This window comes from Taudactylus pleione, unplaced genomic scaffold (assembly GCF_031769625.1).
Source record: "Taudactylus pleione unplaced genomic scaffold, aTauple2 ptg000036l, whole genome shotgun sequence".
NCBI lineage: Eukaryota > Metazoa > Chordata > Amphibia > Anura > Myobatrachidae > Taudactylus > Taudactylus pleione.
In genome coordinates, this window is record NW_028284438.1 from 7,174,848 (window position 1) to 7,199,559 (window position 24,712).

A 24,712-nucleotide genomic window follows, 5' to 3' on the forward strand; every position below is an offset into this window, starting at 1 on the left:
TTTTACTAAAAGGCAGCATGTCATCCTCGTTTTGTAGGCTTGCTGAGGCCAGGGTCTGCGTCCTTACGCAGATTTGCTGGCTCCGGCAAAGGAGTTCCGGCGGGCATTCTGGCCGATGGCTGTGATCATGGTCGCGATGGTAATCCGAAGCTGCATCTTCGGATGCAGCACTTGGATCTGCGATGCCGATAGAAGGCATCTTCTTACTTCAGATGCCTTCTGCAGCATTATCATAGTTTTGCACCGTAGTTATGCGACAATCGTACAAATCTGAATCAACCCCTCAGTTCTGTAAGTCTGCTCTTCCTCAGTATTATTACATTGAATTTAGGGTTGTGATAAGTGAACATATGTATTTAGGCATTCCATAGCATAGCATTGCAGTAGGGAGATCACCAGTCACACTGCATGATTGTACCGTATTCTGATATAGGAGCAGTCTTCTGAATTCATTATACAGTAAGTACATTTTAAGAAACGCAGCATTTCTGCAATTCCTTTGAACTACTGGAATTCAATACTATAACACAGACATTAGTAGGGCTATTGCTAGGTTTTGACAAATATGACTGGATCACACTTGAAAGTAAAGTGAAGTCCAGCAATACTTGGCTGTTGTGAATAGTGAAGAGGGTGCTGTGTATGCAGTTGAGACAGGAAAGACTAATTATATCCTATATGTCAGCACAATCACCTGCAGGGTCGTAACTAGGGTAGTGCGACCTGTGCCATGGCACAGGGCACCGCAGGGCAGGGGGCACTGTTTGGGCCTGTCAGTTTTCCTGTTTATTATCATTCTCACTTGTAGTTTTGTCTTATTTTATCCCCAGCATCTCCTGACTTCCCCTATATCTTGTATGTAGAGGGAAAGGGGTATGGGGAAGCCCTAAGCACTGGTACCAAATAACTGTATAAATAGAAAAATGAGGCAGATAGGACTCCACTAATATCAGGAAAATCAATGCGAGGGATATGTCCCAAAGAAATAATGGTGAAAATGAGGTGCACCCATGAGAGTAAAATGTAGTATAAAGGGAAGGAAGAGAAGTACTCTCTTGTGTTGGGGCACAGTATCTGCCTATAAATAGTAAAACTTAACTTTTATTGAGTATATAAATATAAGAAAGGACAAACAAGACTTAGACAATGAATAACAAATCTAACTAAATGTATATGACAAAAGTTAGCAATGACCATCATATTTCATGTATAGCATAACACATAGTTGCCAAAAAATGACAGTAATAGGCTAAGCTAAATAACCGATGATATATGCTATCAGAGCAAAAAAAATGTTTTAATCAATATACAATCGATGGTGTCAATGACCTTGAGATTTTAGCTGTAATAGCAAAGGAGTATATAATTAATACAATCGGTGAACATATGTAAAATAATATAAGATAAATATACAGATAAATTCTGAAATGAAACCTGGAACATGAATCCGTCGTTGCAATTATGATGCCCAAAATGAAAGGTGCAGGGTAAATAATTGTTGACAAAGCACTGTATACATATCCCTGAGGATTCACTTGGTACAGGTGTACAAATGTAGGTCACCATACGTTAGTTTTGACATATGTCAACATCGAAAATTGTAGCAGGTACCAAGGTAATAGAATATGAACAATATAAAACTATCTGGTATCTCTCACTAGAAATTGAAGGCACAGGGCCAAATCTCACATATATAGAGATATCACATAAGCATTATGGACTGGTTACACCTATAGGTAATGCCCCTGTCTTATTCGTATTGTAGAGGGTAATAGTCCATAGCTATATGAATAGTGCAGTGACAGTAGTGACAGATTAATATATAAATTGAAATAACACAGTCAAGATACCACTCACTTAAGGTAAGGGGATAGGTGGCTTCTGTATCCCATATACACCAGTATTGAATGGGATATGAGTGGACCCACCGCATATACCATGAGGGTATGAAGATAGAAAGATAACAGAAATAAATGTCACCTGTATAAGTCCACCTAGAGCCAGGTATATAAATGTGCTACACTGGTGGACCACTGGAAAGGTGAGAGAGTATACAGAAATAAACAGTTAATGAGAATAGAAAAATAAACCAAACACCCCTGTCAGATGCAAATGTCAATAGGCTAATGGAGATAGCCAGTGGTACAAGATAGCGCCATGATAGTAAGTAAGAACGGAACAGCGCCGGTCTCTGCTTATGAACACACCTCACCCCACTGATATCATCAGACAGTGCAGTGGGAACAGTAAATGAGGTGGTGCAGTCCGGATGTCCGTTGAAAAAGACAGGGGAGATACCTGTGTATGTACAGCGATGGAGAGTCCAGGTAGCGGGAGTCCCAACGTGCACTCCGGGGGCTCCCAGTGAACAGGCAGCAGACGCGGGTTTCACCTACGGCTTCGTCAGTGAGCTCCGTGATGTCACGAGGGGCTGGCCTCTTTTATACATACAAGGCCAATCAGATACTTAGCTGAGAAACAGGTTCGTTTCACTTGGTTAGTAGCCTAATAGCCGCGTCTCCATGGTAACTAAAACTTTGTGAATCGATCTTGGAAATCGCTGATAGACAGGTTAGTTTCTATAGGTTAGTGGCCTAATAGCCGCGTCTCCATGGTAATAGATCTATGTGAATGGATCTTGGAAAAAGACTGAATAATAAATCCAGGTTGCTGGATTAAAGAAAATAAATACAATATATCATATAAGAAGTAAGAGCATACAGATAAATTAGTGATAAACATAAATCATATAGTAATTCAGAATATTGCGTAACGTTATAAATCCACATAATCAGGTGCAGGGCTAGGAAACAGGTTCGTTTCAATGAGCTGTCGGCCAAATAGCCGCGTCTCTATGGTAACTAATAAATGTGATTAGAACTTGCAGAAGAACAAAACAAGACAAATATTTATATATAGATAGCTAGATAAGAAGAATCTAGATATAGTACCTAATATAAAGAAACAAATGAATGGTTAATAGACCAAGAAATAAATCGTAGAATTCAGAGGTGAAGAGTATTACATTAAAGTTGCATATCCATATGCAATGAGAAAACAAGAGAAAAGCAAATAATATGTATGTGGTGAGGTGAAGTGTTAGTGAAGAATATGATGTATGGTAGGACAGTGCATATAGTGATAATTCGGAGGATAAGATACAACAGAATCATGTGAATAAGGTAGACAGTGGAGGTGTTCAAAAGATGAAAGAATTGATATATAGTGAGATGTGAAAAATGACGATAATAAATAATAAAAAATGGGGTGTGTTCATAAGCAGAGACCGGCGCTGTTCCGTTCTTACTTACTATCATGGCGCTATCTTGTACCACTGGCTATCTCCATTAGCCTATTGACATTTGCATCTGACAGGGGTGTTTGGTTTATTTTTCTATTCTCATTAACTGTTTATTTCTGTATACTCTCTCACCTTTCCAGTGGTCCACCAGTGTAGCACATTTATATACCTGGCTCTAGGTGGACTTATACAGGTGACATTTATTTCTGTTATCTTTCTATCTTCATACCCTCATGGTATATGCGGTGGGTCCACTCATATCCCATTCAATACTGGTGTATATGGGATACAGGAGCCACCTATCCCCTTACCTTAAGTGAGTGGTATCTTGACTGTGTTATTTCAATTTATATATTAATCTGTCACTACTGTCACTGCACTATCCATATAGCTATGGACTATTACCCTCTACAATACGAATAAGACAGGGGCATTACCTATAGGTGTAACCAGTCCATAATGTTTATGTGATATCTCTATATATGTGAGATTTGGCCCTGTGCCTTCAATTTCTAGTGAGAGATACCAGATTGTTTTATTTTGTTCATATTCTATTACCTTGATACCTGCTGCAATTTTCGAAGTTGACATATGTCAAAACTAACGTATGGTGACCTACATTTGTACACCTGTACCGAGTGAATCCTCAGGGATACAGTATGTATACAGTGCTTTGTCAACTATTATTTACCCTGCACCTTTCATTTTGGGCATCATAATTGCAATGACGGATTCATGTTCCAGGTTTCATTTCAGAATTTATCTGTATATTTATCTTATATTATTTTACATATGTTCACCTATTGTATTAATTATATACTCCTTTGCTATTATAGCTAAAATCTCAAGGTCATTGACACTATCGATTGTATATCGATTACATTTTTTTTTTGCTCTGATAGCATATATCATCGGTTATTTAGCTTAGCCTATTACTGTCATTTTTTGGCAACTATGTGTTATGCTATACATGAAATATAACTTTTGTCATATACATTTAGTTAGATTTGTTATTCGTTGTCTAAGTCTTGTTTGTCCTTTCTTATATTTATTAGGGGTGTGCACCGGACACTTTTCGTGTTTTGTGTTTTGGTTTTGGATCTGGATCTTTCTTCGTGTTTTGGATCTGGATTGGTTTTGCCAAAACCACCCTTCCGTGTTTTGGGTTCTGGGTTTTGTGTTTTGGATCTGGATTTTTTCTTAAAAAATAAAAAAAACCCGCTAAAATCACATAAATGGGCCTTTTTTTGTTCCTACGCTATTAATAACCCCAATAACATTAATTTCCACTCATTTCCACTCTATTCTGAACACCTCACACCTCACAATATTGTTTTTAGGCCAAAAGGTTGTACCGAGGAAGCTGGATGACTATGCTAAGCGACACAAGGGGGCGGCACAAACACGTGGCCCATCTAGGAGTGGCACTGCAGTGGCAGACAGGAAGCCAATCAGCGTTATGGTGCCCATTTGCATGTAGCACGAACCCGGGAGATCCGTGCTACATGCATCTGTGTGATTGGCACAGAGCAATGACAGGTCCGTGAGACCCGTCTGTGCTGCTGTGGTAAAAAAAAAAAAAAAAAACCTGTGTAAAAAAAGAAAAAAATGGCGTGCACCCCCCCAAAAAAGAGCAACCAGCCCCGGGCATTAGTAACCCAGTGCTGGGTGTGCTTAAATACAGGGGACAAACGACGTAGGGGTCCCCTGTACTTAAGCACAACCAGCACCGGGCTAGTCAGAACCAGCGCTGGTTGCCAAAATACGGGGGACAAACGACGTAGGGGTCCCCTGTATTCTGCGCAACCAGCTCTGGGCTCTGATCCGGTCCTGGTTCTGGAAATATAGGGGACAAAAAATGAGTAGGGTTCCCCTGTATGTTCCAGAACCAGCACTGGACTTTTTCTAGCGGGGGGCTGATGCCACAGCCAGGGGAGCCCTTTCACCGGGCCCCCCAGCCGCAGCATCAACCCTGACCGCTAGTCAGCCCAGGCCGGGGATCCCTGGAGAGCTGGGGACCCCCCCAATAAAGGGGTCACCCTCTCCAGGGCACCCCAGGCCCAGGCTGATAGCCCGGGGCTATCCCCGCCACCCCTGGTGGCGGTGGGTGGCGGGTTGATTGTGTGGTGTGGTGTAAATAAAGAATATCAAACATTGTCTTTACAAGTAGAACTGCAAGTCCCAGCTAGCCTGCCCCGCATGCTGGTACTTGGAGAACCACAAGTACCAGCATGCAGGGCATTAAGGGCCCACTAGTACCTGTAGTTCACCTGTAAAAAAAATGTTTAAAAAAACACAGGACACACACACCGTGACAGTATAAGTTTATTAAACATACATACACACACACACATGTACACATACTCACCTATGTAACCTGTAGCATCGGTCCACTTGTCCGGTAAAGTATCCCTAGGGGACCTGTGAAAAAAAACATACTCACCATCTCCTATGCGAGGTTCTGTCCTCTTCGTTCCAAAGTAGGCATCCCCGGACTTGGCAAAAAAAAAAAACGAAAACGCGATCCACGAACTTAGTACCGTTCTATAGAACGGTACTTCCCGAATGAGAGCTTAGCGGCGGGGTATCACCATGGAAACCCCGCTGCTAAGCGTTCATTGGCTGAGAGAGGTCATCTCCCGTCTCTCAGCCAATGAACGGCTCCCTCCATTGTAGTCAATGGTGGGAACCGCAGGGGAAACTTTAATAACCTTGCGGCTCCCAGCATTGACTACAATGGAGGGAGCCGTTCATTGGCTGAGAGAGACGGGAGATGGCCTCTCTCAGCCAATGAACGCTTAGCAGCGGGGTTTCCATGGTGATACCCCGCCGCTAAGCTCTCATTCGGGAAGTACCGTTCTATAGAACGGTACTAAGTTCGTGGATCGCGTTTTCGTTTTTTTTTTTTTGCCAAGTCCGGGGATGCCTACTTTGGAACGAAGAGGACAGAACCTCGCATAGGAGATGGTGAGTATGTTTTTTTTCACAGGTCCCCTATGGATACTTTACCGGACAAGTGGACCGATGCTACAGGGTTACATAGGTGAGTATGTGTACATGTGTGTGTGTGTGTGTGTGTGTATGTATGTTTAATAAACTTATACTGTCACGGTGTGTGTGTCCTGTGTTTTTTTTAAACATTTTTTTACAGGTGAACTACAGGTACTAGTGGGCCCTTAATGCCCTGCATGCTGGTACTTGTGGTTCTCCAAGTACCAGCATGCGGGGCAGGCTTGCTGGGACTTGCAGTTCTACTTGTAAAGACAATGTTTGATATTCTTTATTTACACCACACCACACAATCAACCCGCCACCCACCGCCACCAGGGGTGGCGGGGATAGCCCCGGGCTATCAGCCTGGGCCTGGGGTGCCCTGGAGAGGGTGACCCCTTTATTGGGGGGGTCCCCAGCTCTCCAGGGATCCCCGGCCTGGGCTGACTAGCGGTCAGGGCTGATGCTGCGGCTGGGGGGCCCGGTGAAAGGGCTCCCCTGGCTGTGGCATCAGCCCCCCGCTAGAAAAAGTCCAGTGCTGGTTCTGGAACATACAGGGGAACCCTACTCATTTTTTTCCCCTGTATTTCCAGAACCAGGACCGGATCAGAGCCCAGAGCTGGTTGCGCAGAATACGGGGGACCCCTACGTCGTTTGTCCCCCGTATTTTGGCAACCAGCTCTGGTTCTGACTAGCCCGGTGCTGGTTGTGTTTAAGTACAGGGGACCCCTATGTCGTTTGTCCCCTGTATTTAAGCACACCCAGCACTGGGTCACTAATGCCCGGGGCTGGTTGCTCTTTTTTTGGGGGGGAGGACGCCATTTTTTTCTCTTTTTACACAGGTTTTTTTTTTTTATTTACCACAGCAGCACAGACGGGTCTCACGGACCCGTTAGTGCTCTGTGTCAATGACACAGATGCAAGTAGCACGGATCTCCTGGTCCGTGCGTGCATCTGTGTCATTGAAATACACAGCAGCACAGACGGGTCTCACTGACCCATCTGTGCTCTGTGTCACTGTCAATCACACAGATGCATGTAGCACGGATCTCACGAGTCCGTGCTACATGCAAATGAGCACCATAATGCTGATTGGCTGAGAGCCGTGACAGACGGCTCTGTCAGCCAATCAGCACTTTGCCCATTAAAGGCAAAGGCATTTTTTTTTAAATGGCCGCTCGAGGCAAAACCTCGAGATCCGACAGCAGATCTCGAGGTTTTGCCTCGGGAGAGGGATCCGGGGCAGACAGGGAGATCCGAGCTTGGGCTCGGATCGCCCCGGATCCCCGAAGTTCGGGTGGGTTCGGTTCTCAGGGAACCGAACCCGCTCATCCCTAATATTTATATACTCAATAAAAGTTAAGTTTTACTATTTATAGGCAGATACTGTGCCCCAACACAAGAGAGTACTTCTCTTCCTTCCCTTTTCCCCTATCTCTTCCCTGGCCCTTCTCCATGAGGTTTTCAGGTGACTATTGTAACAGACCCTAGTTAAAAAATGGGAGGGGGCGCCAATGCTCTCTCTGACCAAAAAGTCTAGTTACGATTCTGACACCTGTGTTCAGTTTTCTCTGCCTATAATTTGGCTCTTCCCATGACTGGAGCTGTAGGTGCCCTTGAGCCCTGGACAGTCGCCCCATATTACCCATTTTAATTCATCAATGCCGGGCCCCAAAGGTTGTCCTGTACACGTATCACTCTCCCCTCCCCATAGTACTTTTATTATGTTAATGGCTGCAATAGATATACATAATGCATAGGAAAAATTTACCTTGTTAAGGCGGCTTATTTCACATTCATGGTGATGATTTCTTTGGCTTAGAAAATAATTTTGTTTTCTCAGCAACCAATTTTCTTCTTTTATTTTTTGGAATTCCACAGTAAGAAATTCTTGTGACTGCCAAAATAAAAAGATGTTATTTTGCCAAATTATAATGTGGAACAGTGTATTTTATTATGCTTTTCTTTCTATCAATCCTATCTATCTATCTATCTATCTATCTATCTATCTATCTATCTATCTATCTATCTATCAGGTCTGTCCTGTCTCCAACAGGCATGTGTCCCACTGCTAGGCAGTTGGAAGAGCCAGGAGAGGAGCAGGAACCAGGAAAGGTAGAGGAATGTGCCATCAGGAACAGTGGCCCCTTCATCAATACTGAGTCATATGTCATCCCCTCCCTCTGGAGCTGTTATGCCAGTCACTCGAACACCATCACCCCTGATGATCAGGGATTAGATCTGGATACAAGTGCTACTCTCACTGTTCAATTGATGTTCCAGGTGTTTATGGGATTCCATGCTGATCTGTTAGCTGGGGTTGAATCTTCTGTGCAATTGTTGCATAAAGATATTACAGAGCTAGGCGGTCGCACAGACCATTTGGAAAACAAAATGCAAGAAATAATATCTTCACACAATGATCTCCTAGCAGCCCAAGCAGAACTACAAGCTACAATTTCAACAGGGAAAGATAAACTGGCTGATTTGGAGAATAGGTCAAGGTGGAACAACTGGTGTACCAGACTCTATTTCCCCACGGCTCTCAATGCCCTCTGACTATATCAGTATAATTGGAAATCTGATTCCCTTCTTTTCCTCTGCATTAATGTCCCAAATAGGACAGCAGGTTTTACTGAGGGAAATTTATACCCAATGCTTGCACATATAGCTGACGCAGTGAAGTGTAGGCTGTAGGGTTTCAAAGTCTCCTGGCAAAGATGGTTTAACCAAAATGTATGTATCTTTTCCGTACTATTTCCTGTATGATCCCTAAAAGGTTTCTTATAAGCTCACACAATTTAATTCTCTCTTATATTTGGAAAAATTAGAAACCTCATTTGACGTTTCTTCTAGAAGCCAAGGAGGGATGGAGTTCCACCAATTTATCTGCTTATCACTCTCAAATGAGCAGGGGCACAGAGAGGGGGGGTATACTATTTACTCGAGATTGCTGGAGGGGCCTAGCAGGGGCCCGGATCTGGCGCCGCCCCCCCTCTTACCTCACAGCAGCCCAGCATACGCTGCTGTGTGCTGGGCTGCAGTCGAAGACTGCTCGCAGCTGCAGCAGTCTCCTATGCCTGTGGGGGAGAGCGATCACACAGCACCCCCTCCACAGCGCGCAGCGTAGCAATTTGTTTTTACTGTTAATGGGGCGTGACCACGCTATTGTCTTGTATTATGTTTTCTATAAGCATTGGTTTATGTGGATTGCCTTCTTTTCACTTTTTTTCTTTTCTGTACCTTCCCTTTCCTTTTTATTTTGACCCCTGTTTTTGAAAAATTTGATAAAATCAACTGATGAAATAAAAATAAAAAATGAGTGGCCCTGGAGGAGGCGGGTGGATTAAATTTATATTTCCATTGACACATGGTGGTGGTGGGGGTGCCACAACGAGGGTCTATGGACACTAGTGACTGGGGGGATTATAACACTGGGGATTTATTACAACTAGGGGGGGAGTGAGGGTTGATGCCCCTGGAGACATAGTGCCGATGGGGGTTCTATTTCCACTCATGGTTGGGAGGTACTATTACAATGGGGACCTATGAAGATGGGGCGTTGTGAGACACAACCTAGGCTTTTTTTTCAAAAAAATATTTAAATCCATTTTAAAAAATTATTCTAAAGTTAATTAAATGAAAAAGAAAGCGACAATCTGAACGTTTTTTGGGGAAATAATTAGTCATCTAAGTGCTAACTCCCCCTTTGCTCTGCAAATGATTGGTGTCTCACCTCCCTAATCAACACTTCCTACCCTAATATTGAGGATTTCTCAAAAACTGCTGCTTACCTCTGGAATGCCCTCCCTCACTCCATTAGACTATCCCAGCCTTTAACCATGCCATTAAAACCATTTTAGTCATTCTAGCTTACCACCCCTCCTCCTAACTGCAGAGTCTGCATTCCTCTTCAGTTTCTCCCCATTGTTTTCCCCATATCCCTATAGCTTATTAGCTCAGATGAGCAAGCCCCTCTACCCTTTATCTTTTCTATATAATTCCATACTTTAATTATATAACTTTGTTACTTTATATGCTGTCTGTATTAGTTTATATTTAGGTTTCTAGTTGTTATTTTATCCTAATGTATGGCACTAGCAAAACCTTGTTGCACCTTATAAATATAAAAGAATAATAATAATAATAATAATAATAATAATAATAATAATAATAAATTAGCAAACAGGACCCTCTCTTCATATAGTAATAGCACCACAGTTCATTATTGTGCAGCATTACAGAACATCCTGGTGCTAAATATAGTTTAAAAATGTTAATAATACTACCTGTTGGATGTTCCTGTCTTCATCTTGATCCCTATACTCATCATCCTTCTTATGCAACCTCTGTACTTCTCCAGTATTCTGTTGACTTAGTGACAGTTTCATTTTCAGTTCTGCAACCTGAATACAGAGAATTTTATAATTAAAGCCCAGACACACATTTCAGTTCCACAGTATATATCTTTCTTTTTAGAATAATTTTAATTTGGAAAGAAAATAAAAATGCTTTAATTGTACTATTAAAAAGGGCTTGGGTATGGGATGCCGGCGCTCAGGATCCCAGCAGTCAGAATCCCAATGCCGGCATCCCGACAACTGTCGGTAGGTATCCTAAACCTCCCCCTCTCCCTAACTTCTGACCCTAACCCTCCCTTCCTGGTTCCTAAACCTAACCTCCTCGCTAGTGCCTAAACCTAACCTCCCTCTTCCTGCAACCTAAACCTCCATAATCCTCCTCTAACCCCTAACCCCTAGTCCTCCCCCTAACCTCGCTACTTACCTTCAGGATGCCGGGGGTCAGAATGCCGGCGCCGAGACTCTGACAGGTATCGGGTCTCCGGCGCCGGCATTCTGAGTACCAGAATCCACACGGCCGGTATTATGACTGCATCTCTTAAAAAGAATGTTTTTAATCTCTTGTTGCCACTTGGGTACAGTAAGTTTGCGATTGATCAGTAATAGGCAATGTAAATAAGTCATATGATGTGTTATATATATGTGGTAAACTGTATGGTTTTGTTTAACTTTTCATTAAAAATTAGACAATAAGAAACAACTTGTGGTGAAGATAAGTATGTGAGAAAGCCTGACTTATGAAATGTAACATACTTGTTATTGCATTGTAATATTATGTTAAAATTGTTTTGACCAAGAGAAATGTATTTTTAATAATACATGGTTGAGCAATGTGTAATGAAACCTGTTTCCAAGTTTTAGTTGTTTAAATTTAAACGCTGTAAATTGATTTTGCTTATAATATATAGTTTATAAAAACTTTGATTACAATGCATTAATTATTTGGTGTGCAAAAAAAATATTGATTGAATTATGCATTTTTTTTTCAATTTCAAAAATGCATACCTTGGATTATACTTGTGCTATTCTCTGACTTTCTAATAAATCATAAACAAAATAATTGAATAGGCTCCATCAGAAATGGGTGTTATTTTGTACAATTATTCATTATGGATGATCAGAATTTATTATCCGATTATCTATCAACCATATTGTCGCCATTCTGTCATTTTGATTATACACATTTTGACTGTGTCTACATTTTGCTTGTTAACATTTTTACTTTGTCTATATTTTCCTTCTCAATATTTAGATTGAGCTATAGTTTGCATGTCAACATTTTGATTCGACATTCTGTCTGTTGTCATTTTGATTGTTGACATTTTGTTTTTTCATTGTCGACATTTTGACTGTAAAAAGATAATACTAGCTGAAGTACCCGGCGTTACCCGGGTTTAAATCTTCAATTATTAAGTTTTGTTATGTGATGTCATCCAAATCCATCCAGTGGAAGGCCCAGAACAGGCTCCCTGGGTCAAAGTTCTTGCCAGCGCACTTTGCTGTGAGGTCCGACCAGGACCACAACCACTCCATTACTCATCCCAAACCAATTGCCACCCCTCTGTGAAGTTTTCATCCAAATGCATCTAGCGGAAGGCCCAGAACAGGCTCCCCAGGTCAAAGATCTGCCCAGCGTACACCAATGGGAGGTCCGACTGGGACCCTAGCCCCCCTAAAACCTGCCCAGGATCCAACTGGACCACCTTGCATTGGTTTCATCCCAATTGGTGCAAGGTGGTCTGAATACATAGCCGGACAGTCAAACAAACAAACAAATAGACCAATGAATTTTATATATAAGATTTGACGCTCTGACGCTTTGTCGCATTGTTGCTTTGTCACTATGTGGTCTAGTAGCTTACTTTTTTGATACTAAATAACTATTTTGGCAGCTTTACCTTGAGCCTTGAGAGCTGTGGAAGATATTCGCCAAAAAACAAACTTCTTATTATATATATATAGCAATTATTTGTGAATATTCAACTCAGTCTGATATACCAGCTACTAGATTTATCACCTTCAAGAATAAAGAGTAAAAAAAATGCAATGTAACCTTACTAAACAAGGGTAGAGAGCTCAACAAAGAATGTCCCAATTGGCTGCAAAGTATGGAGATGATAAAAGCAAGGGGCCAATGCATGGACAATAAGCTGGGTATCTTCTCCATACCTTACAGCCAATTGGGCATTCTTTGTTAAGCTATCCTACCTTGTTTAGTAGGGTTGCAGCAGCTGCTACTGCTGTAACGCTGAGATCAGGATTTTCAGCCTTGGCATTTATCTTTCTACAGCCGTTCACAGTACTGAGACTAGACGCCGTCAGCAGCCGCTTCATACCCTGCACAGCGGCCACAGATTACCGGATCCCATTGAATGATTATAATGGAAAAGTGGACCCTCTCATGTGAGAATTCTTGTGAACACTATTACATTATTCAGTTACTGAGACTTTCAGTTCCTCATTTATTTATTTATTAACAGTTTCGTATATAGCACAGCATATTCCGTTGCGCTTTACATTTGGAAACATAAATAGAACAAGACTGGGTAGTAACACACAGATATATAGGTAGGAAGGCCCTGCTCGCAAGCTTAGAATCTATATTCCTCATTTTTCATTCATTCATTTACTACTTTCAGTGCCGCATTTGCCATTTCAGTTCTATATGTTTAAATGCAAAAAGAGCTCTATATAGGTTTAAATTATTTCCTGGGATCTGTAGTCCATCAAAACAATTTTTATATACTTGCATTGCAGTTTTTTACTCTCTATATTTAAAGGAGATATATTCAGTAGATATGCGTGCCTGAGCTGGTACATTAGCCCAAGTTGGTATATTTGCAATTGATTACAATTCATTTATATGTGCTCAACTGTTGTGTACAAATTGTTATGTTTTTTTTTTATATAAAGATATTATCTATATCTAATTTTTTTGAGGTGTCTTGAATTTGTACTGCCAAATCAGTATACTTTATTTTATATAAGCGCATATCCACTAGTGGTTATTGTTTGATAATTGTTTTGTGAGTGCACACATACTCACATTTGGAGTTTGCAGCTATATGAATTACAATATCCAATTTAGGTGCACTATTTTTGTGAAAGTGTATTTCTTCTTTAACTTTTTACTATCAGCGCCTGGTCACTTATTGAGAAATTTTATGTCTATATTTTAACCGTTGACCTCATGACATTTCGACCATATGTCTATGTCAACCTTTTGGTTGTCATCATATTTTAACAATGTCAACCTTATGACAGTCCACATTTTGGTGTTGACCTTTTGATTGTCTATGTTTTGACTGTCTAGATTTGACTACACTACATCCCAACTAGTGTACAGTTAAAATGTGTCAAAAAAAAGTGTAGCAAGAAAATAATCCATAATAGTTCACATTTCTAAAAACCATATTGTTCTGCATGACTTAGCACAGGAAAATCATCTTGTTGGTGCTGATTCAGTCACAAGTACACCAAATACTGCTTGTTGTACATTATATGCTGCTGCAGTTCCTGCTGGTACATCTGCCTTTTCAGAGTAGCCCGACTCATTGTGTGCACAGTCAGCAGGGCTTAGGGGAAAATGAATCCCTGCTCATGTATGTATAATAATCATGGTACTAGCTTCATTATTGCAAAAGGATATTTACAAAATGGTTTTTATAAAGGTCACCACATGACATTTGCAAGCTGTAATAATTTAGTACAAAACAACAAATATAATCAACACAATTACTTTTATTCAGAAGAGCAAATTGCAAAGTTCAATTATACAACATTTGGCACATCATATTTTACCAATGGCTTTTCTGCAATGTATATTGATTTAGTGAAGATCTAGCTAGAACAATGTGCAGCATACAGTGAGTCTATATTGTATGCAGAATAAAATTCTAGTGATTAAAGCCATTTAAAGCCTATTGAAATCACCGGATACATTGTTTGACACTAATTTACAAGCATGAGTTGATAAGAAAATTACCTTGTTTTCATAACTCTGTTTCATTTTCCTAAACTGTTGATCCCACTGTTTGTTGACTTCTAGTAACTGTAATATAAAACGGTAATGATTTATAACAAATTTTATTTTCAAATAAAGAATATTTTTCTAGGAGTCTGTTTATCATTTTATTTCTGATCTGTCTTTTCACATGGTGCAGTAGGTGAGAATCAGCTGAATTAGACTATAATGAAATGTTATTCACATAGATGCAATACCTACCTTCACCGGTTTATACACTTATTCTGCTTAATCTGCAGACCTCTTGAGTGTACATCTTTTTGAAGAACAGTCCCTCTTTTTTCAAAATTGTTCTACTTTATGGAGTTGGTTCGGACCTGGAAGAGCTAATGCATATTAAAGGCCATCGGCCCATGCAAGTGCTGTTTAATGGAGTGGGATCTTTTGGATCCCATTCTAATAGCTTTTGCAAAGTTGTAGCATATAAACTACCAGGGGTGTGCAAGCGGTGCCATCGCACAGAGCGCAGGGCTCTGGGAGCTACACCACAGTCCTTGCTTTTGGCTAGAAGAGTGTCTGGTATGGCACCATGTAGTCAGTATCCCTGCCACAGTGCCACACAGAGCATCCGTTGGATGCTCAAGGGAGGTATCCTGCAGTCTGTGCAACCACTTGGAGCATCCTCAAGGTGCTCTGGACAGTGCTGTACTTCCTGGTGCTTGTGGCCCCACTCCCCCTGTTCGACATCATGATGTAATGAGCTTAGGTGGCGGGCCCGTCTTCATATTTTAGTATGATAAATACAGTAGGTAACTAAGTGATTTTATACAGAAGAACACTGAAAACATGTACAGTACAGTCCTCCCTCTAGAATATTGCAGCACAGTTATACACTGTGTACAGGATTGAGTTTGCATTGAGAAATACAATAAAACATAATGAAGAGAATTACAGTATTACCTCTGCTCTCTGGTTTTCTAGAATTTGTATTCTATGCTCAAACTCCACTCTCAATATATTGCTCTCCTTTTTTGATTCTGTAAAGCACTAGAAATAAAATAGGAAAAAAAGATTGGGAGGGGAGTACATTGAAGTCAATATGTTGGTGTTAAGTTTAAAATGATAATGTGCAACATCAAGTTTATGTAATTCATAGAAGTCACCACAATATATGTCACTTTTAAAGGGAATCGTTATGATTCTGTTTCCTCTCAGAATACCGGCAGCGGCATCCCGATGGTTGGTATCCCGACAGGGGTCAGATAAGTATACTTACCGCCCCCCCCTAATCCTAACCCTTCCTTCTGGTAGCCTAAGCCTAATTATTCCCACCCCGCACTCTAACCCTCCTCATTAGTTCCTGAACCTAAGTCCACCTCCTTCATGTCTAAACCTAACCCTCCCCCCTTAGTGCTTAAACCTAACCCCCCCCACCCTAGGGGTGCCTATCCCTAACCCCCCCCCAAAACCTAAAGCTAACCCCGCTAACTGCCCTAACCCTAACCACCCCCACGGCTAAAAAGACGGGCGCCCCGGACTTACCTCATTCGGACATCCGTCCATCTGCTTTCTGGCGTCGGAATTAAGATATGTGTCAGCATTTCGACGCCTATCTTAACTCCCTTGTCAGGATATCGGCATCAGCATTGAGACCGGCGGACTCACACTCGCCGGTCAGCTGACTACATCCCCTTTTAAAGTACCAGACACAGAAAGGCCTTAATGGTTACAGATTCCTACTAAGTCAGTTGTAACAATAGATTTTAGTCTAGGAAAGAAGACATTTTATGGTTTTAACAATGGGCAAAAAATTTGGGATTATAGGTTAGAAGATTATAACCTGATTATTCAGTTTTTAGTGACATTTTAAAAAAAACAAAAGAACAGTGTGATATGATTGAGACTCTTTAAAAGTTGCTAATTGTTTGGTATAAAACATCTAACAATGTCATATGAGTGACCAGGGATTTGTTTTTATTTTTTTTGTTTACAGCTTTTAATATGCATAAAACACACTATATCAGCTTCTAACGTATCCTACAGTTTATGTGGCCTTTCAGAGTATGTTTTTAATTTTGTTTAGATATAAAGCAAATGCAAGACAGATTCGTATGAAACTAGAATGCTTTTAATTTAACTGTATAATAGCTAATATCATTAATTGCCTGATTCAAAGACAGACAAATATAGCACACTGCTGTGTCTTTGTACAGTGGCTATGCAAAAATATGCAAATGGCTCTGTAGTCAGGACTTGTATGGAGAGACGCCCACCTGCGTCGTCTCAGATCCGCCACTTGCATACAAGTCGCACACTGCTCAATCATCAAACTTCTGAGTAACCCTATGGTTACTCAGAATGGCCATTGGAACTGAGTCGCCGGAGTCTTTGCAACTGCATACAGGATTGCAGTCGCAGGTATCCCCCGAAAATGGTCACGACATGCCTGCATTTGAGTCACGTACAAATGGTCCCTGTCAGTCAATCACTTTGTGAATAAATCCCCACTCCAATTGCCATTGCAGAACCATCGCGGCACATGCGGACTGTGATAGAGGAATCTATGTATTAAAAAACTAAAAAGTTTGGCGCCACCCCCTCCTAGAGTGAAGATCTACAGAAAAATATATCAGACAGTTAATCAGACTGCCCTAAAAACCAATGTGGGAATTATATCAACCCGCCAATTAATAAGAGAAAAGTAATTCAGGGCGCTGTCATATTACTTCTATTTAATCATAAAAAGGTATAGATCTAAAATACCATAAAGAAAGGAACATATATAATTTTCAATAAAGTGCATACATATTATACTAAAACATACCCCCAATAATAAGTACTGGATCCAGACACATAAAAATAAAATAAACAAAATATAAATTGTATCAGCTTAAAAAAAAAAAGCTTTTCTACTGCCCGTCAGCCTCACCTCAAATAGGGCAGCTCGTCAAACATTGAACCTGCAGAGTGCTCTGAAAGCTGCCCATATTGAGAGTCAGTGTAATTCTCAGACATGCTGCATGTGATTTAAAGCACTGGTATACTTGACATATACGAGACTGTACATACAAACAAGTGCTTACTAACTTATTTCTGCATAACAGCGTTATACATCTAGCGGAACACACTGCTCTATATACTGTGTATATAGAGTGTATATTTCACTCTGTGCTATACATCCAATGGAAAATTGCACCACTAAGATATCTTGAAATTTAAAAGGAAGTTACATTTATTCTGTGTTGGATATAACTTTTTGCTGACTTACAAAGTAACAATTATGGTGCCAATACTTTTGGATACAATTTATTCGCTGGTGGATACAAATTATGTTCCTCTGGATATAATCACTAAACAATATGTTTTTAATCATAAGCAATTTTTCTAACTTGCTTTTTATTTTTATTTTTGATGCTGATACAATTTATATATTGTTTATTTTATTTTTATGTGTCTGGATCCAGTACTTATTATTGGAAGTATGTTTTAGTATAATATGTATGCACTTTATTGAAAAGTATGTATGTTCCTTTCTTTGTGGTATTTTAGATTTATACCTTTTTATGATTAAATAGAAGTAATATGACAGCACCCTGAATTACTTTCTTCTTTTTTTGTCTATGTACTAAGCTTTTAAGACAGATAAAATACCAACCAATCAGATCCTAACTTCACTTTACAGGCTGTGTTTGAAAAATTACAGCTAGGAGCTGATTGCTTGGTACTTTATCTCCATCCACTTTATCTTTCTCGAAGGGGTGAATTTACTAAGATCCATGTCCTACCCTTCTCTGTTAATTTTTAAATATGGGTAGGAATGATCAGAATTGGGAGGTCTTTTTTAAAATAAATTTGGAAATTTACCAAGCTCCCGTGTTTGTCAGGATCGTGTTTTCCATGGTGTATGTGATTGTTCCTACCTGTGTTTAATCTCATGTTTCCTGCCAGTGTTTCCCTCCCGTACAAGCAGCCTGCACATACTTATCAGTAAGATACGTGCAGGTTGCTTGTTTGTGTTAAAGTTATTAAAGGGTAAAAAATAATGTAGGGTCCCCGCCAAAGCATAACCAGCCCAGGGCTCCTAAGCTAGTCCTGGTTCTAAAAATATGGGGGGAAAATGTTTAGGGCTCCCCCGTATTTTAGGAACAAGCACTGGGCTCCCAGAGCTAGTCCTGGTTTTAAAAATAGGGGAAAAATGGCGTGGGGTTCCCCCTATTTTTAAAACCAACTCTGGACTCAAACCTAGCCGGGGTGTAATGCCAAAGCCAGGGGACCATCTCACTGGGTCACCCTGGCCCAAGCTAGTCAGCCCAAGCCAGGGATCTCAGGGGAGGTGGGGAACCACCCAATAAAGGGGTCCCCACTCTCCCGAGCACCCCAGACTTAGTCTGAAGCCCTGGCTCTTCCCTGCACCACTGGCCAGTGGGTGCAGGGGTAATGGTGTCAAAAATAAATAAGTATAAGGACTTTTGTTTTTTTACAGTGGAACTACAGGTGCCAGTGTGCATGCCCTTTGGCACTTGTGGAACTACAAGTACCAGCAGACGGTCGGCACCCGTACCCCCACTGTAAAGAAATTGTAAAATAACGACAGGACTCACACACCGTAGAAAGTATAATTTTTAAAGCTCAATGTATTGTAATATGGATACAATGAATTTAAAAATGCTGATAATAGGGTAGACGAATTATAACATACATGGTTAAAGTAAATAAATAATAAAAATAAATCAAATATAATTATATCAATAAAATTAATAATATCAATAATAAAATCTTAAAATGTATTATTCTCTTGTACCTTACATCATGCTCACATATTTGGTTTCTCTCTGCTCAAAATAACTACTGTAAATAATTGGGGGTTTTTAAACTGAATTTCTAGGAAAGCACTAACTGGGTTTAAAATAAATATTGTAAGAATCCTGAAAAAGTTTACTTCCTAAAGCCTGCTTCCCCCGTATAATGCTTGAAAGATAAAGAGTTACTTATTTTACTATAACAGCAAAAAGAATCATTATCTGCCTCAAAAAACATTGTGAACTTCATTGGAATACATAAAGCAGTTTCAAAATGATTCTTAACCAACACATAGCAAAACTGTCATATGTGGTCTGATTGTGAAAGTATGAATACCCTGATCATGAAGGTGTTAAATTAGTCATTTGTACCTTGATTATATGATATTATATATATTGCTTGTAGCTCACTAAAATAGCATCAGTGTATATATTTCAATAAATAAGGTATGTGGTTCAAATATATGAATGTATTAGATATAGCACAGTATGTATTAAAAGGTGAACAAACATGTCCTTTTATGTGAATGACGGGATGGGCCGAGGGAAGGAGGATGGGATGGGGCGGGGAAAGGAGGACGGGATGGGCTGGGGGAAGGAGGAGGGGATGGGCGGGGGGAAGGAGGATGGGATGGGCCAGGGTAGGGATGGATCAGCAGGGACACAGCAGTTACAGAGATTAAGGTGACCCAATGTACGGTACTAGTATACCAATATATGCGCAAACTTGCGCAATTATGTTAATCTTTGTTGTTATTTATACATCATCTACATACAACATAACACTTTACAGATTGTATTTAATAACTCACATCAGACACTGCACTAGTAGAACTTACTGCCTATATTCAGGGCCATAGATAGCCGGTGTCTGGACCATTACTATCGGGGGGCGTGGCCCTAATCGGGGAGACATGGCCACGCTCTCTTAGAAATAAAGCCCTATTTGCAGAACACAATGTTCTATGAACCTTGAGTAGTGTTTGTTTTTAAACTTTTCAGATGCAATTTAACTTTTACTTGATATGTATTTTTCTTGTGTGCTCACCTCATGGGTACATAAAGAATTCTGGCATAGCACCTCTTCTTTACTGAACTTATTTTGTTGAATCTGTTTCCTGATAAGAGAGATAAGTTCCATGCTGTCACACCTGTATACAAACATACATTCAGATTAGTTAGCTTTAGAATATAAAAGGATTAAACCTGCATATATATACAGTATATGGGATGCGGGCAATATCCCGACCGCGGACACCTGTCAGAATGCTGGCGCCAGCATCCCAACCTCCAGAATCCTGAAGGTAAGTAACGGGGTTAGGGGGAAGGTTAGGATTAGTGGTTAGGGTTAGGCACTAGGAGGAGGGTTAGGCACAAATGGGGGAGTGTTAGGTTTAGGATGTGGGGAGAGGGAGGTTAGGTTTAGGCATTGAGGAGGGAGGGTTAGGGTAGGGAGAGGGGGAGGGTTAGGGTAGGGCGAGGGGGAGGATTAGGATACCTACCAACAGGTGTCGGTATCCTAACCCTGGTGGGATGCCGGCAAACGGGATTCTGACGTCCAGGATCCCAAGTCTTGACATCCGTACCTATCCCATACACTGTATATATATAATATATATATATATATATATATATGTAGATAGATAGATAGATATGTACATATATATGTATTTGTTTATTATTGCTATGTATATATATATATATATATATATATATATCTACACATAATCAAACTGAGTGCTGATACTGTTTAAACTAATAGTATAATGTAATCTACTTGAAACATCCCAATGTTTTAAGATATGTGAGCATAAGATCACATTTCTTTGTATAAAGCATATAAACATTATTTGTTTTTTAAATATTGTTTGAAATCAATAATAATCCAGCTTCTTTACAAATCTTCTTCCAAAACATACAATGGTAGAGTAAAGGTGCATACACACGTAACGATTTTGTAACCAATGATTTTCTGTCAGATTTTCTGTCAGATTTTCCCTTGAAAAAGTGAACGATTTTTCATTTTGTTTTTAAACTACCATAAGTCTTGCTGAATCTTTCTCTTTTCTCAATGTAGCAAGCAGTAAAGCCCCTGCTTGTACCAGAGCAATGTTTGTTGTCGCCCCCCCACCCCCTATCTGGTATGGGTCCATCCACTGCTTATATCTATGTTTATTTTCATTTGCTTTATACCTAAACTAATTCAATCTCATGTGTGGTCTTTACTAGTGCTTATTCATCACAAGAACTTGCTTTTTATTACTCTGTTTTCATTGCTTTTAGTGTAAATTACTAATAAATTGTTATTGCATACAATTTTTTTATCTAAAAGTTATTTGCACTATATGTGCCTATTTGTCTTATCCTTGTTTTATATATCATCGACCATGTGGAACATCCGCCTGTATACAAGTATAGTATAATTCTTGTTATCTTTGATGTGTTCACAACTAGCGCCCAAGGGGCTTTACTGCTTGCCACTTTGTTCACTATACCTTTATTGGGTTTGTGAAACCCGATGTGAAGTACCATAGGCTGCTTTTATTATTTGATTTGGCATGGTACTTTTTCCTAGAGATTTGCGGGTTCGGTTTTATTCGGTTCTTATCGCCAAATTAGAGTAAGTTAGGATTAGTTCGGATTTATTTTATTGGCTATCCAAAACGGTATGTAGTGATGTGACCGGCGGCCGCAAGGCCACCGGTCACAATCTTGATGGCAGAATGCTGGCTAGGGATTTATGTCAGGCGTCGAGATACCGACGCCTGTCATAATCCCAACGCCGGAATCCAGGACGATGTGGGCCCAAACGAGGCAAGTACAGTGAGCCCATCCTCTTAGCCACGTTAGGTTTAGGGCACCCGGGGGGGGGGGATTTAGGGTTAGGCACCCCCCCGGGAGGGTTAAGGTTAAGCTAGGGGAAGGGGGGGTTAGGGTTAGGCACCCCCCCTGGGAGGGTTAGGTTTAGGGTGCGGGGAGAGGGGTTCAGTTTAGGCACCCCTTGGGGGAGGTTAGGGTTAGGCACTAGGGGGAGGTTAGGGTTAGGCACCTCTAAAGGATGGTTAGGGTTAGGGGGGGGAGAGGGGAGAGTTAGGGTACTTACCTCTCGCTATTCGGATTTCCTCCTGTGAGGCTCACAGTGTCGGGATTTGAACCAGCGGCTAAACAATCCCATTCCATCCAAAACACGTGAGAGCTTTGTAGCCAATATGATGCCATTTCTAAGAATCGAACATATCCGAGTAAATACAAGTAAAACCGAACTGCTCATCTCTACTTTTTTCTGTTTTATCTTTCTCTTTTCTCGTTTAGGTCACAGTGCATTTCACTGGCATTGTATGAGGGTTTATCTCAAAGCTAATAATCACAAGTACAATCTATTTCTGGAACATATGGCATACGTGAACTTCAAGTATAGTTTGCTTTTGAGGTTTTAGATAATTTTTAGTTTGGTACCAGCACTCGGTGGGATGTGTTTATGAGAACAGCGTCCGCAATGCCGCTGGTCTAAATCCCAACGGGGGAAGCCCGACAAGGGACTTAAAATAGGTGTCGAAATACCAACACTTATCTTAATCCCGACACCGGAATCCAGAAGGACACCAGCCCAAATAAGATAAGTCGGGGTCGCCCTTAGTGTTAGCGGCAGGTGGGAGGGTTAGATTTAGGTAGCGTAGTGGGGTTAGCATTAGGTTTTAGGGGGGGTTAGGGTTAGGCACACCTAGGGGATGGGTTAGGCACCAATAGGGGTCAGTTAGAGTTAGACACTAAGGGGGAGGGTTATGTTTAGGCATGAAGGGGGGAGACTTAGTTTTATGCACTAATGGGGAGGGTTAGGGTGCGGGGTGTGGAGGGTTAGGCTACAAGAAGGGAGGATTAGGGTTATGGGGAAAAGGGGAGAGGGTAAGTATACTAACCAGACCCCTGTTGGGATACCAACCACCAGGATGCCGCTGTCAGTATTTTGACAGGAGGCATCCTGACAGCCGACATTACATACTGATTCCCACTGGGTTATCTAATAATTTCAATGGACAAAGTTTTATTGCTGAACAAACAAAGAAGACGGATAAAGTGGTTGTAGCAGTTGCTCAGTAATTTGTGAGGATCAGTGTGGTACCAGATGCATGTTATAAATGCCCACTTACAAGTTCCATCTAGCATCAAAAGTACTGTAGATATAATTGTAGGATGATTTAATTTTTATAGAAGACAGCTGGTGTGAAGAACACAGTTCTAGACAAAAGTTTATGTAACCTTGGTCAAACTGGATATTTCACTGCAGTAGTGTATCTATAATCGGTGTAGGTTGTGTGGTGCACCCTGGCCTGTACCACACACCCTGGTCTCAGGAGAGATTTGCAAGTATTTGCAGGCTGGCAACTACACTAGTCCTGCTCCTGGCTGTGCCATCTTTCCAGCGATGATGGCGCTGGCACAGCAGATAGCAAAGACACTAGCACTGTGTCAGAGTCTTTGCTCCCTCCTGTGCATGAATCTAACTGGAAAGCTAACACAACCAAACTAACAAATAGATTCATATTTCTGAACATTCCAATGCTGTTTATTTGCTGAATTTAACAAACTGAAAACAAAAAATAAACAACATTAAGTGCAAAAATATGGGCACCCTGTCAGGCAATATTTAATACTAAACCTCTGGCAGAAAAGTAATTGTACAAATTGTACCTGTCACCACATATGGGTCTATTCTTGGTTTAGGATTTTTTCCATTTTTGTAGTTCAGAAAGAAATATCCCTACATCTTCTTGTATGCATTGCTTGTTTGAGAAATCATTTTGAGCATTATTCCTAATCCATAATCTTTCATTCCTGTAAGACTTTTATGGTTAATTTCAAAATATGTTTTGGATCATTGTCTTGCTAAAATATCCAACCTATGTTCTGCTTCAATTTGCTCACTAACTCTGGGGCATTAGTTTATAGGATTAACGCCACAGCACTTTATATAGATTATATAAGGATTTTGTTTTGATCTAAATTAACTTAATTTCAATTGAAAAAATTTGAATATCTTTGTAGGGGGTATAGTTACATAGTGCAGGTTTTTAGAAGTGGAGATGTTGCCCATAGCAACCAATTGTATTGTAACTATTATCTTCTAGAAGGTGCTAGATACAGTAAATGTTAAGTAGAATCTGATTGGTTGCTATGGGCAACATCTCCACTTCTAATAAAAATGCACTTTAGTAAATATACCCCTAAGTGTTTGTTTTCCCTCTAGTTTTGGAACATCTAGCAAAAGCCTCTATTCACTTGCGATAGGTTTGAGACT

General features: G+C 40.6%; 1 protein-coding gene across 1 annotated transcript in view; it reads right to left on the reverse strand.

Moving 5' to 3' along the window:
* Window positions 1–22,635, reverse strand: part of TNIP3 (TNFAIP3 interacting protein 3) — a 98,953-nt gene extending 76,318 nt beyond the window's left edge. Inside the window, exons 1-5 of the mRNA XM_088452291.1 lie at window positions 22,520–22,635; window positions 20,465–20,567; window positions 15,578–15,664; window positions 14,639–14,704; window positions 10,582–10,698 (exon numbers count right to left, since the gene is read on the reverse strand). Coding sequence (XP_088308417.1) covers window positions 10,582–10,698; window positions 14,639–14,704; window positions 15,578–15,664; window positions 20,465–20,567; window positions 22,520–22,635 — 489 coding nt within the window. The remainder of the gene's footprint in view (window positions 1–10,581; window positions 10,699–14,638; window positions 14,705–15,577; window positions 15,665–20,464; window positions 20,568–22,519) is intronic.
* Window positions 22,636–24,712: the final 2,077 nt, after the last annotated feature.